Source organism: Capsella rubella, unplaced genomic scaffold (assembly GCF_000375325.1).
Source record: "Capsella rubella cultivar Monte Gargano unplaced genomic scaffold, Caprub1_0 scaffold_8, whole genome shotgun sequence".
In the NCBI taxonomy this organism is placed as follows: Eukaryota; Viridiplantae; Streptophyta; class Magnoliopsida; order Brassicales; family Brassicaceae; genus Capsella; species Capsella rubella.
Genome location: NW_006238916.1, coordinates 6036487 through 6051951, shown reverse-complemented (window position 1 = coordinate 6051951; position 15465 = coordinate 6036487). Strand labels below are relative to the sequence as shown.

The following is a 15465-nucleotide window of genomic DNA, read 5'->3' as shown; positions in this document are numbered from 1 at the left end:
GTATCGAACTATCTTAATTACGTCTGTTACTCATTTTTGAGTTCTTCCAAGCGATCGATCACATAATTCGTTAGAGCTAAGATGAATTAGTTAACTTTTATGGCTAGTAAAGAATACTCATTGGAAAGGATACGACCACGTATTAGTTAACTTTTACATCAAGGGAGTGAGAGAAATAGTCACATATGATGGGGTTGGAGAATCATTCTTTTTGCCCATAATATAAAAGAGCCACTGTATTGTAGAAAGAAATACTACTACTCATTCACAAAGTCGTTACCAAAATATATATGTATGTAAGAAAAAAATAAGCAAAAAAAGAAGAAGAAAAAAAGTAGTCGAAAAATCTTGGGGGAACTCTTGTGTTTTAGCCAAAGCCGAATCCTTCGCTGGCTTCATGGATCGCAAGCAGTAGCCTCTCTTGCAGATGTTCCTTAGACGGGTACTCTGGTAGATCTAATTGATTGAAACTGCAAAAGCATTTTGGATATTATTAAGTTTAATATTTTGGGGGATCATCATCATCGTTACAAAACAGTCAGGAGGGGTTGAGATTTTTACCAGGTATGTGCAGACGGCAAATGATTTGCGCTTCCATATGCCTTGTGGATTTGAAACTTCTGTGCACCTGAAATTCCTTGAAGGGCACTAAATCCTTCCAGTGGAACCTGTTGGACTTCAAATATTAGTCTCAACCACACTTTTTAAAAACACCCATTTCCAATTTATCATTGTCTAATGGTTAGAGATTGACATATCCATTTACTTTGGATAATGTAGTTCAGCCAAGATGTGAATATAAGCCTAAGGCCACATAAGTGTAATATGTTTGTTACCTTGGAGGTTCCAGTCACAAACTGCAGTAGACGAGCCTTGTCTTCTTTGCTCAATCCCTGAACAACATCCCAGAACCACTGAATAACGGGGGATCCAGGACTGTACCCAGAATATTCTGTATTCGCCCTCAGGTCATCCACTGATACATATATAACACGATATAAGTCAATAAAACCTCTTCTTGTATTTGCCCTGGACAGTCTTAAAAACTATCAGAAATTGCCATGAATTTCTTGGTACGGGATCACTTACAGTCGATATCAGGAAGACCACTAATTAATAACTCCAATTCCTTGTCGTTGAAAATGGATATTAAATCTCTAAGGATAAGTTCACTAAACCCTTCCAGGAATGCATTTATCTGAGGACGGATGGCTGTGGTTAATCGATGCTCAGCAACTAAGTCAACATATTGGTGCTTATTCTCCTCAGTAACTTTAATGTTCCGACCTCCAGGGATTAATTCATGGTCAGTTACCTGCAATTTTATATCTAGAAGTTTAGCAAAAGAAAAGATAGAAACACCAATATTTTATTGACACTATTGAAAGACTGAACAAGTTACCTCCGTTTTTTCATACAGTATCAGCTTTTCCTCATCAGCATCAATGCTAAAAGTGAGATCCAGGACATCGCTAATATCATGCTGCATATGGAACAACAGATGAGTAACAAGAATATTTGATAGTGCAGTTTCTTTCATGAAACAAACAAAGTATCTAAAGATTAACAAGTGCCGCAACAGTATAGATACCTCCAGCATCCATTTCAGGTTTTTATAGTAATCGGGATCTATGGCTTCAATATCATGGTATGTAACCTTAACTCCCAAGATATGCTTGTAAAAGGAACGAGTGAAATGGACATCAAGGAGTTGCCCATCAAATAGAGCTTTTCCAACCTGCACAGATCAAATTAGAAATTAATGCATATACCAGAGTACTACGTCTAAGTCATTCTTAAAAGGACCTGAAACTTACAACACGGCCAACAAATTTGAAGTAGGAGAGGTGTTCTGTCTGGTAAACAGAGTTTGGATTTGGTTGGAAGGTTGAGTCATTGCCAACAGTTGTGAACAGAAGAGCTCCTTTGTCAAAAATAACCCTTGACAACAGCTGATACCATTCCCTGGTAAGCCCACCCGCATCAATACCTTCTTCTCCTTGGAAATGAACAGTCAATCTACCTTTCAATTCTTGAGTTGTCCTCATACGCAATTGGTTGTACGAATCTTCAAGAATGTATGCTCTCCTCACAGAGATTCTCAAAGGGCTATGGTGATGATCATGCTGGTGCTTTATCTTTGATCTGAAGTATGCACGTTTGTTATCAAATTCAATAAAACGTGGAACCTTCAGCATGAGTGAAAAGGACTTCTCAAGCAGAGCAGGATTTTGTCTGATAAAAGCATTAAGAAGTTTCCTGTGCCTTTCAGAAAACCTGATAAAAGAAGCATACTTCTCATCCACCTTGGAGCTAGGTCCTGGACCCTTGGACTGTTCCTCAACTTCAGAAGCCATGGGAACACCAAAATCCTGACCTGAACCTGACTGTGATGGATGCAACTTCTCACAAGTAACAAAAAATGACTCTATGTAAGGCAATATGTTCTGGGCACCAGCAGGAAGTGACTGGCTTACTCCAGCTACCCTCGTTGTTGAGCTCAAAGATGGAGATATAATAATAGTTGAAGACTCAGAATGCCCCTCAATTTTGCATATGCAATTGCTTAACTCCAGCCACAGAGGTTCCAAAGCTGAATTGATGTTCGACAGTTGAGAAAGCACAGCAACGTGCTCTTCTGAATTCTGTGGCAGGTTTTTTCCTTTTGTGATTAAGGAACCAATGAGGGAGCTCAATGCCTGCAAAACCCTCAAAATTGCAGATCCATCAGATGAAGTGGTACTTAGCAGCGCTTTGACTGCTTCACCGAACATGTGAAGTTCACTCATCGCTGTTCTTGTCAGGTTTTGTATTGCATTTGCAAGCTCAGTTATAAACAAATGACAATGACTTGGAGCAATTGCCACAAGTTTTTTCAGCACCTCCGCCACAAGGGTGTATGCATTATCTGACAAACTGAATGAACAAAATAAGTAGTAAGACAAGATGTAGAAACATATACGTTTAAGCTTATGATTGAAAGTAAGGAGTTCTCGTAGATAAGCATCCGACATACCCTTCACGTGCAAGTAAGGAACAAAGTAGACACAGCTCTGACTGGGGAAGATTCAGCAACACACTCTGAACATCACATTCACTCTCTGCTCTGGTGGAAGAACTTGCCGATGAATCTATTGGCTTGGTTACTGTATCAGTAGAGCCAGATACAATATCATGATTTTCTGAACTGTTTTCAACTTCTAATCCTTGAGGTGTTGATTGCTGCTGACTGGCAGACCCATCTGATATGTCAGCTGAATCGGACTTTCTTTCAGCATTGTCAATGATGACCTCCAGTAAGTTTAACAGCTGGATTATATGATGAGTAAACACATCCATACGTGAGTTCATTACAATAAAACTAAACAAAACTACACCATATCACTGGAAAAAAAAAGAAATACCTGTTCGAGATGAGCCACACTTCTCAAATAAAGGGGCTGGTTCAAGAGGCTGAGAAGTAACGCAAAGGCTATAGATTCAGGTTCGTGCTGCTCTCTGCCCATATAATCATCACTTACTACCACAGCTTTTCCATGTGCTTTGTCTGAAGGTGCTGAACCTTGCAAGGAAGGCAGTGAAAGCCTGGATTGAAGCAGAATTTTTGCTACGTACATATGATTTCGAGCCAAATAAGTCAATGTCTCAAGAACACGCCGAGACACTAGAGGAGGAACCCCTGCAAAATAATTTACAAAGATTATAAACTTCTAGCTCCGAGATTTATGAACAGCAGACACATACAGCTCATGAAATATTGTAAGAGTATTTCCAGTTATAATCCAGACTAAAAAACTCATACCATCAAAGTGCTGAGGACGTGAATATGTTACATTGCTTTGACATGCATAAAGACGATAAGGTGGTTCGGAAACACTTGAGTAGTTAACAGGCTTCCTTGTGTCGAGCATCAACATATCCATGAATGTATTAACTAAGGAAAACCTTGTTTCGCCATGAGAACATAAATTCAGCAAAAGCCTCTGCAGAGGACCCTTGTATAGAGGCTGCAGACCAAAGAAATATAGATAAATTATCAAAGTGAAGGCGGTTAAATATCTAAATTGAGTGAAAGATGCATTAGGTAATTACCTGAACTATGCGAAGTACGCGAATCATTGCTTGGAGTGCCTCAGTGTTGACTAAAGGAGCTCCATCGGTCTCTATAACCTTTGCAGCAGACCTACGAGAAGCACCCCCCTCATTTCTCTCAATTCCGGACAAAACACCTTCACCTCGCCTGGATGGCTCCCCTCTACGAAGTCTTGGATGCATACCAAACAGAGTACTACGGTTGTGGTATTGATGAGCAAACCTTTCACGCAACATATTTGCTTCCGCGACAAGCGCAGGTGTAAGATTTGCAAGAATAGCATCAGATGACGTCAACAATACCTGAATACAAAAAAAAGGTTAGATGGATATATTTAAATCCTATTCCATAGCCATGAAGTTTTAGTGTCACTCATACCTCTTCTCGCAACTCAGAAGGAAATGTTGCAATTATTGAAACCGTGTCCATCTCCACAGGCTGACCTTCAAGTTCCTGAGACTGATGAAGCCTTTGTGCTTGTTGCTGTGCCAGAACTTCAGCTCGGATATCAGGAGGAAGTGCAGCAAGAAACTCAGGATCAATATCTCCTGAATTGTTCTGTTCATTAGAAGAAGGTTGTGGCACTTGTCCTTGCTGAGCCGAAAGGACTTCGGCTCGCAGTTCCTCTGGAAGGGCATCCAAAAATGCAGGATCAATTGAACCAGAACTAACATCCCTGTTTACTGGTTGCTCTGCTGGAGGATTATCCTGCTCTGCGTCGTGGCCAGAATTCTCAGAAACCTCAGTAACACTGTAAAGAGAAGCTTCTCGTCCAGCTGAAGTTGGCACAAGTGACACATTGGCCCTTCTTGAGCGAATAGCTGGCTGTACCTCAGGCCTTTCGGCACCATCATCATGGCCATCAGCACTTCCGATTTCGACATCCAAACTCCTAAGGCTTTCCCCTAAGGTTGCCCCACTACCCCCGCTTTCTTGGCTAACAGCTTCAACATCCCTGACAGTTGAATCATTTTGATCATATTGCATTTCGACTGACTGAGACTGTGAGCTTGAGATAGAATCATTAGCAGTTGTGTGTGTATCAGGCTGAGCAGATGCATCTAATGAAACAACGGAGGGGGCAGACACATTGGCACCTTCATTATCATTGGTGTTTTCAGCTGGAATTTCAGGTCCAATAGTTGCCTCCTGGGAGCGCCCACTTTCAGCCTGAGATTGGTGTTCCAAAAGTGAAGAATTCTGATCAGAAGGTTTATCCGAGCTGGGTCGTCTCAACTGAGATACAAGCAAATCTTCAAGACCTTGTGGTACGGTTGAAGCACCAGATCCAACAATTAGCTGGCTGTCATCAGCCCACAAATTCAAACGATGACCCTGCCGCCCATTCCTCAGGGATCGGAATATAGCATCCAGCCGTGATGCAGAACTACTGTGGGAATCCCTACCTCCATCAGCATGATCACGTATGTTCTCTAGAAAGAAAAGAAAAAACGTTTATAAGCAATCATTTCTATAAGAAGATCAACATAATTGAAACACTAAGAGGAATTTTATATATATAGAAGATGAAATGAACAAAGTACAGAAATGCGAACCTGTTTGACTTTGCGATAATGGAAGTGATGCAGATCCCGATAAAAGAGGATGCTGTGAAGGAGTAGCACCATCGCCTGTTCTGCCGAGAAGGCTGTAAATAGAAGTTGTACGTCCTTGACGTCTCGAGCCGAAGACTTCCACAGGCATCACATGAAGTGTTTCATCAGAAAATCTAGGATCTCTAAGAACCTCTAGTTGATCGAGAACGTTTAGCCCATCTCCAAACCTAAGAATTACCCGATCTTCATCATCTTCATCCTCTTCATCTTCTTCAACCAGTACTTCTTCTTCAAATTCATCATCATCAAGCTCATGATCATCTTGATCAGTGTCATGATGAGGTAGGTGATGTACATCATCTTCTTCCAAGTCATTATCCTCCTCGTCTTCTTCTTCATTATCATTTTCATCTTCATCTATTTCATCCCCCTCATCACCAGACATTTCCTCGTCTTCCTCTTCATCAAGATTTTCCTGCGAGTGTGTGTGCATCTCAAATTCTATACCCAACGCCCCAACCCCATTTTCCAGGCCCCGGGCATCCTCAACTGCTTCTTGCATATAATCATCCTCCGCTGGGGCAAAACCTTCATCCAAATCTTGATCATGCTCCATGTCATCCGTCAGAGCCTCCGAACCAACATAGGTGTTGGAACCACCAAAATTCTCCACATGATCTGCTGCCATGGAATCATGATTGGACCCAAGCATTCTTTCTACTGCCTGAGAAGCATCAACAGTGGTATCTCCTCTTTCTGACTGAATTTGATCAGATGACTTGTTCGCATTTTCATCTTTTGAGTTTGAATCAGCAGAATGGACATGCTCCTTTGTCACCAACTCCAGGACTTTTATGATTCCTGTTACAGCTTTGGGAGATTCTGCATTGTCCAAGTCCAACACTTCAAGAGTACGAGTAAGAGACTTGACCAATCCAACATCAACAAAAGTAGCAGAAGCTTCTGAAGATATATGTGATCCAGTAGGTGACCGAGCTGAGAGCATATCACTCAACAGATCAATTAAAATTTGTATTTCATTAACTGGAGGTCTAAACCCATTGCAGGTATCTATGAATTCATTGAAGATACTGCTAATGTCAGAAAATATCCTCTTCCTCGCTTCAGCTGATCGAACAGATGCACCCACTAAAAATTGATTACCTCTACTTCCTAGCTTTTGCCGCCAATCACTATCCAATTTCTTTTCCTTCTTCACCCTCGAGTATGGAATAAACTTGTGAAGAATATGATGAAATATTCCACCTACTTGACTACTCTTCTGTTGGGGACCTCTGAGACTGTTAATTTCAGTATCTCTTCGAAGTATTATATGGATTGACGACGAATACATTAACAGCATTTCGCTCAAAAGCTTCAGAATGAAAACCATTTTAGCCAGTGAAGCTGACATATCCTGTGAACTAGCTTCCTTTTCTTCAGGTGTAGTGGCAACAGCTTTGCCTTTCCCTTTTGTAGAGGCAAGATCAATATCCATGTCTGCTAACGTTGAATCACCTTCAACCATGTCATCTTTTGGAGGAGGAATGAAATTACAGATAGAATCCAGAAGCAGCTCAACAACTCCAATGAAGGACTGGGGAGGTTTTCGGTGAACTTTAGTTGCCTTGGTGCTCCCAGGGGGAGTAGTTGCCAATTTCTCGTCATTAGAGGTCTGAGATTTTTCTTTCTCAGCTTTGTCCTTATCCTTTTCTTTCTCTTTCTCTTTCTCTTTTGACTTCTCTTTATCTTTCACTAATACGATGCAAGGTCTGTCAGCAACCATCTCTACCTGGCATATCGAACGAGCGGCCTGAATAAAAGTCACCGGATCCCGAGCAATTACTGAACTCACATTCACTAAAAAGTTGCGTGGAGATATTCTCTGATTTGAGTGCCTGTTAGAAAGTGTTGCAAGTGCATGCTTTATCTCAGATTCCATGGCTTGCTGAAGCGTTTGGGGATCTTCAAGGACGTGACGGATGATACTAGCAGCAATACTGTCAAACCCTGGAAAGAGACTATTACTCGGTAGAGAAAGCAGTGCTTGCACACCTCCAAAGTCTAGAAAGCAGACAGCAATAGAATGTTTCCTCGTCAACGTAGAACAAAGCTGTAGAACAGCATGCATTATTTCGGAAGGAAGCTGATTCCGGATACAGGTACAAGCAATCTCAATCAGTTTCTTTTGATCATCAACATCAACCAGCTGTGGAGAACCAAAAACAGATTGCAACTTCTCTTGCTTGCTCTCATCAATGACAAGAGACGTCTCACCCTTTTTCAACTCCTCTATAAGCTCAGTGTTTAATTTCTGGTCCACCTGTAGCAGCCTATCAATGGCAAGAAATCCTGTCGTCACCCACTTTGGAACTTTAACTTTTTCCTTATCCATATTACCAGAATCCCACTTCGAAAGTACATCACATACAAGTCTTACAATACCAGCCTTCAGTGCAACTTCACGTGAACCTGCATCTTCATGTAGAATCAAAGCAATAACATGCAACAGAGCAGAGAGCAGATTATTCTTTGTGTCATCGAAAACAGGACAGCAATCCTTAATCCGGCTAAGAAGGCAAGATATAACACCAGATCGGTGTTCCCCATTGTTTTCGGAGCATATCAATACAAGTAAATCTCTAACCGGAAAAGCAAGGGGTTCTTTCATCTGCAAAAGCTTTGTACATGTTGTTATAAGCTCTTCAACAGGTGGCAGTGAGACCAATTCTGCTTCAATTTGTTGTTGGGTTTCAGCTGCAACATTCTGCTTTGTATCTGATTCAGAATTTCCAAGAGACATTGCAAGAGCACGAGCAAGCTCATCATCATCCTCTGGGATTTCTTCCGGATGGGAAAACAGCCACTCCATGGCCAACTCAACACTGTTTGACCCAACCTGTCTCAAGGCTTCTTCTGCTCTGGATCTGGAAAACCCCATATCCACAATTGTCGAAATGGTTGTTTCATTAGGAGGGGGACCTGTCACACGGGCACTACCACTACCACCTAGGTTTTTCAGTTCAACTCCAGAATACACATGCTTGATTATGGAAATGAGTGTAGTAACGTAATCATAACTGCACTCAGTAAATTGTGGATGACTCCAAACAGGAAGTACAGCTTTCAACACAATGGACTGGAGAATCTTCACAAATGTCTCAGCATCTTGTGGAAAGGGAATATTACCACTTTCTACTGGTTGAACAAGCAAGTGTTTTGTGTATGTTGACAAGATAAACGACGATGTGACCAAATGGTCCATGAGCTTACCATAGCTAGCCAACGGACCATATATCCAAGCATGATCTGCATCTTCCTTTTCATCTTGTTTTCCTTTAACATCATCAGTCTCCATCGGAGATGAGCGGTTCCTATTAATCGTGAATAAAAGCTGGCTTGTAGCATCAAATGTTGTCAAAACCGTCTGAATCACCCCCCGGCTGTAAAAACAATTAATCAGAACAGGATTACAAGAATCGGGCCTGTCAAGAAGGATAGCATCAATGAAGTCAACAACTTTGCCAAGGTAGCGACATTTAGTTGACACTGATGCCTCGGGAACAATATCATGGCCTCCAAAATTTAAGTGATCCAGGGAGATTGAAGCAAAAGTTGACGCAACTAGCTTAGATGACGGGGAAACATTGATAGTGTCTTCTCTCCTACGAGATGGGAGCAGCATTGCCTTCCCTAACTCTTGGAATACGAAAGTGATGTGGAAGGACAGTGATCTCACCATGTCACAGCAAGATGTATAATAGGATCCATCTTTTTCATGTTCTCTACTGCCAGAAACGTCTGATGAACTAGAGGGACCATCAGTAACAGGTCTTGGTTGAAAACCAGTAGATGCACGCCCAAGATCACGATAAAGATTTATTAAATCAAAGAACTGAGATTCAGCACTCCAACCTGCCGTTCTCCTTCGAAATGATGGATCAAGAAACTGTCTAAAAGAATTGAACCTTTGGCCTTCTGTCGCAGTTATAACCAACTCTGCTTGCTCTGACTCGGGCAACAAACCAGTCTTTTCATTTTGGCTTTCCAGTATGGCACCCTCATGAAATGCTAATTGCCACAGAATTTCACGGTGCAAAAGCCCAATATTTTCCAAAACATCCTTGCTTCCATTCGCAAACTCCAACAGCAACGCACTCACCCAACGGTTATCCTTTGATGCAGCTAGAAACAGAAGAAACTCCACAAGGAAAAGAGAGGCAAAAATTCCTGAACTTGGAGAAAGTTTTCGATCCAGTAAGAACGTCCCTGTAAGACCTTGCAGTCCTTCTAAAGCTTTCCTCAGTTGATCGCGAAGAGAAGAGCAAAAGGCACGAGCAAGAGAAGAAGAGTGATGTTGCGTAAAACCCTTGAAAACAATGGTGCTATGCAAGGCAATGGATATGCCTTCAGAGGATTGAGCAATGCTAGGTCGTAAGAGAAGTTTAAGTAACGCCTCGATGCCAGACTTCTCCACGAAGAGACGAGATGTCTCAGAATTCTCCATTGTTCTATGGAGAAGAATTATCAGATGAAAGATGCAGAGTTGAATGAACTGCTCATGACTGACACCAGATGTTTCCTTCACATCCGAATCCATTTCCATCGCAGTACTTTCAGTCAGATTTACAGAGGATGATGAAGAACCAGCCTCTCCAAAGCATGCAATTTTATCCACAATTTCTATAATGATTTCAACACCGATGGCTCTTAGCGATGTAACATGGCGTAAAAGCTCTTCCACAGCATTTGTAAATGGAACAATGGCTTCATTCATAGCTAAAACATACTTCTTGCTGGTAAATACATCGACGAGGAAGCGCAGTGCCGAAGTTTCTTTAACTGTCTCCAATCCTCTGCTATTGAGACATATTGCACCCAAGCCATTTGAAATGCATGCAAGAGCCTTTGACGAAGGAAGTATACCTGATACAACTGAAGACAAAAATGCTTCAGGGAGACCCATTTCAAATAGGGAAGTAAGAGATGTTGGGTCTTTGTGGATTATATCACTCATTACTGTGACAGCTGAGTAATAAATATCACCACCAAATTTATCTGCGTTCTTGTATATTAATGCCAAAGTGGCAGGCAAGGTACTCTCATTAGAACTTTGAGACCTATTAGCATTTCCAGGTGTATACGTAGCAGAACCAAGAGACTTCAGAAGAACCTTGATTAGTCTCTTCCGGGATAACAACTGATCACCATTTGTTATTAAGGATTCACCAACTACCATATCGCTGTTGTTCTCCACAGGCAACCCAAGGATGTGATGTACTTCTACCTCTAACCTTTGAGACAAAAGTTCTACTCCCCCAAGATCCCTGAGTAGAGGTACGGCTGAACTACTATAATCCATGAGCTTTTGTAGTGCTTTAACAGCCAAATATACAAGATGCATGTGGCTTGGATCAGCATACTCCAAAAGAGGGAGAAACGTGGGAACCATTCCTGACCCCCTTATAGTGCTTCCAGATGAAGATGATGAAACAATGTGGAGCAAATAAAACTGGAGTAGAGCCTCAACAAAAGCAATAGATGATGGATCACTTGAGATCTTCAAAGATAGCACAGCTTTCTGAAGCACATTAAGCAGAATCATTCTGTTGCCCACAGCAAAACTGATGCTAGATCCACTTAGAATCCTGGCCCGATCATGAGAGGCCGAGTATACAGCCAATTGTGCTCCCAATGCAAGCATGGCAAGAGTTCTAATGGTTCCAGGGATTGGTTCTTCAGATCTGACAATTCTGATCAATTCATTTGTATACTCAGGTTCATTTGCAAAGAAGGATGCAAGTTCGTCTTGAGCATCACTTGACTGAACAAGAACAATAAAAGCAAGTAGGCAGATTCTGCTATACAACCTGCATATTCTGGAAGAACGAAAAGCATGAGCATATCTAATTCGGGTCAGTAAAGAGAATCTGAGCTCCGGAGGGACATTGTGAAGCTCTATACACTGCTTCATTAACACTAGATCTTCCTCTTTCCTCATGTGTAAATCAGGAATGTGTATCACCCTTGAACAAGAACTAGCACTCCTACTATCATCTATTCTCTGGGCATTGTGTCCACGTAACTCAAAATAAACAGTAGAACCAAGCCGATAATCTGCTTCACTCTGATTATTATCCAAGTCTGAAGGAAATAAACTCAGACCTTCTTCCTGGTTTTTTTCGTTTGCCACAACACAAGAATACAAACCCAATCCCTCCTCTTTGCTACCCCACCCCTGGGCAATGGAGAGTAAGAAGCTGTTTACTGAACCACATCCAATCAATTTTCCGCTCCTGTGGAGCTTAGATGGGCTAATTTTCACAAGCGCGGAGAGAGTTTCCAGAGCTGCAATGAGAACCTCTGGATCCGTAGAGGCAAGTAGGAGTTTAAAGTGCTGCAAAAATAAAATGATGTTGGAAGAGTTACTAGAAAATATAGCATTTAAGTTCATGAGCTGTGATATAGATCTCGGAAATGCATCAACGCCTCCAAAATAAATTGGCATACCTCTAAGCCATCAAACGAACTTTTGTTGGGAGAATTTTCCAGAATTATCTGCATTGCCCTAAGTATTTGAAGCACTGCGTGCTTTGGGAAGGGATCCTCATCCTCTAAAATTTTATTGGTCAAGAGAAGGTCATTCCTATTTGATAAATATGTCTTGAAGTATTTATCAAAATGTAGAAACAACGGTCTCCAGTGATGAAAGTTCCCCTGGAATATTAAATATAATCATGTGAGAAACCAAAAGACGGAAAGAGAAAAAAATTAAGAAGAAGAGAATAACCTGAAACTTTGAGATAGTCTCATAATTATTACCTTACTGTACTCCCACCGAAAACCAGAGAGAGGTATTGCAATATCTGACAATGGACTCTGGATTACTTTGTCAATAAAGGATTTAATATCAGGAGGCTGTAAAACAAGATAATGTTGAGTAAAACTTGTCAGGCCGGGTATGCAAATAAAATCTACAAGATTGCACAGAATGTAATAGATAATTTGCAAAGGAGACTAGAGAGTAAACAAGGTTACAAAACAAGCTTATGAGAAAAGGATAACCCAGAACGCACCATCTCAGTAATTAAAACAGTGATCGACTCTACTGCAACATAAAGTTTCAACAAGTGAAGAGACGCATTGGATAAATCAATCCTTAAACTTTCACAAAGTCTACCCATCAACACCAACACAGTGGAATCATAGCTATTAAACATATGACAGGATATTACACATATCTATGTAACATAGCTAAAACCAAACTGGAAAATAACCCTAAAACAATCACCGAAGATAGTTTGACCATCAAGCTGACCAACAAAAACTTGCTTATGAGGGCAGATACAAAAGAAAAAAGCATACATATCATCAAAAACCTAATTAAATTCCCCTAATATAATGAAAGAAGCAAGAAAGATAATCAAAGAACTCACAGGCTCAGCGTCGAGTCTAATAGAAGGACCAATAGACCCTTCTCCGGATAAAAGCTGCCGGAGTCGTGACGGCATACTTGATGATCTCCCGGCCGCCATCTAACTGCTCCAGCGTCGGCTAATTTCTCCAACCGCTACAAACAAAAACCCCAAAAAAAGAGTTTGAGAAAACTGAAACAATCAATTTCTGAAAAACCAAGAAGAAAGAATCCAAGAATCTCAACCAAGCCAGATCAGAGAGAGTAGGGGACAATTAAACAAAGGCAAAAGGCCTGAGAATACGGAAGCGGAATCATACGAATCTGGGAAAAGGTACATAGATAGAGAGATACATACCTGTGTGTATTGTGTATGTATAGACAAGGAAGAGAGACGAAGACGACGAAGACGACGAAGTAGAAGAAGAAGAAGAAGAAGAAGAAGAAAACCCCAGAAAGGGAGAGAGAGAGAGAGAGGAGCAGTGTTAGCTTCCTTCGATTTCGAGAATTTTTATTAAATCAACCGAGTTATGTGTATGTATATATGTGTATATACGATACGACGGAGAGGGTTCAAAGTTAATTAGGGTGTAAATTTCTGAATCGGGAAAATTAAAATTTTGTCAGAAAAAAAAAGGAGGTTAATTTTTTTTTTAAATAAGGGCCTTTAGTTTTGGGCCTGTTCCCTCCATTTATTTCCGTTTTCATGTTTTCGTTAAAAAGGAAAGATTGTGAAAGGCCTTGACCCAAGCCCATAGATAGATCCGTCAATCATTCTTTTTTTGATTCGGTTGATTTTCTCGCGATAGTAACCAACGCTCACTACTCACTCCAACTAACCAAACTCACTTCCGACTTCGGTTAACCAAACCAAACCGACCTGGCTTTTTCGGTTATTGATTAAACAGAATATTTCTAGCGGGTTACCGAATTTAACTGAAGAGAATATTCAGTTTGGTTTTCGGTTAATTTTGGATTTCTTTTCATTTTTAAATTTCGGTTAAAAATGGTTATAATTGGTTAAAATTATATATGTTGAGTTAGGTTTGAGTAATTCGCTTCGGTTAAATTTAGGTGTTTTGGTGAAAAGTAATATAATATTGTAAAAGATAATGAAGTTTTAAATTATGTATGTGTAATTATAATAATTTTAAAAAATTTTGGATTAAGAATATGGAGAAGCACATTTAATAATTTTATTCTACCCATTCTAATGTCTCAAATTTTAATTATGATTGTTTAGGAAAGAATTTTGTTTCAAATTTAGTTATGTTCTCAGTACTATTCTATGCAAAGAATGACCTTTATCTATTTTATTAATTAGCTGGATATTATTAGTTGTCATAAGGGGGTTTTTATGACCTTTATCTATTACTGAATATTATTGTAAAATTAAATTCATTGTTTATATTTTTATGTTTCTTCTTTTGTTTGAACAAACTTATTTTCTTTTTATGTTTCTTTGTATTTATTAAAAAATTATGTAAAGTTAAATGATTTGTTTCAAAAAAAATGCATGCTTTAGTAAGAGTTGAGAATTTGATAGAAAAACAGAGAAGAATTAAAAACCAAAATGCTTTGAAATTTCTATTTTTATTAAATATTTTAAGATAATCATTTATTATGGGTTAGATATCATTGAGAGTAGTTAGGTAAGTCTTTACCTTTAGGTTTTTATTATCTTGATGCTTGTCCGGAGAGTGTTCGGTTAGAGTTGATAGCGGATGCTAATGGGTCGACGTACCCTCGTCAAGTTCGGTTGTAATTTTTATTTTATTTTGAATAAAGTGTAGGAGACTTTTGTCTCCTGCCTCCTACCAAAAAAAAAAAGGTAAGTCTTTTATGTATGTGGATACTAAGTATTCTATATATTTAAATAGAGCCATTTTGATATAACAAGTCCAAATTTTTTAGTTTCTACTATACTTACTATCAAACACATTATTCCTAAATATTATCCATTATGTACTTATTTCAATTAGTTAACTTCAATTATTAACATCTTTTGAATATTTCTAAAAAGTTAAAAATAATTTTATCAAAACTTCTATACTATTTAACTATATCATTAATTCTGAATCAAAAAAAAAAGAAAAAAAAAATTGTATATATACATAATAAAGCTAATAATTTATTCTGTGCATTAGTATATGCATATTGTATAGTAATGTAGAGACTTAGAATTTGGTTTTATTGATTTTATGTAAACTATATCCATGTCATTGATTTAAAAAAAAAAATTGATGAATAAGAACATTTCCCAATGGCATGTGCAAGCCAAGTCTAAAGTGTGCTATAATCAAAATTGACATTTAACTACCATCATTATCTCTTGATTAGCTAACATTGATATCTATATAATTAAAAGTCATTAACTTCGATACTCTTTAATCTGAACGCTT

General features: G+C 39.4%; 1 protein-coding gene across 1 annotated transcript; it reads right to left on the bottom strand.

Moving 5' to 3' along the window:
• Nucleotides 1-121: 121 nt before the first annotated feature.
• Nucleotides 122-13538, bottom strand: LOC17875425 (E3 ubiquitin-protein ligase UPL2). Its single transcript, XM_006279826.2, has 17 exons — nt 13422-13538; nt 13086-13219; nt 12472-12567; nt 12160-12366; nt 5650-12046; nt 4472-5526; nt 4093-4395; nt 3803-4007; nt 3405-3679; nt 3017-3309; nt 1818-2916; nt 1592-1738; nt 1403-1483; nt 1090-1315; nt 837-976; nt 562-668; nt 122-470 (listed from the first exon to the last, which is right to left on the bottom strand). The coding sequence occupies exons 2-17, from the start codon at nt 13182-13184 to the stop codon at nt 368-370; spliced, it is 10833 nt and encodes a 3610-aa protein (XP_006279888.1). The 5' UTR covers nt 13185-13219; nt 13422-13538; the 3' UTR covers nt 122-367.
• Between the last annotated feature and the right edge of the window lie 1927 nt (nt 13539-15465).

Bases quoted from the DNA above. Each gene is read 5' to 3' on its own strand.
- LOC17875425 (XM_006279826.2), bottom strand. From the start codon at position 13,184: ATGGCGGCCGGGAGATCATCAAGTATGCCGTCACGACTCCGGCAGCTT. The intron at 2,917-3,016 runs GTATGTCGGATG...TTGTTCATTCAG, and splicing joins TCCTTACTTGCACGTGAAGG to TTTGTCAGATAATGCATACA. The intron at 471-561 runs GTAAAAATCTCA...ATGCTTTTGCAG, and splicing joins TTGCCGTCTGCACATACCTG to TTTCAATCAATTAGATCTAC.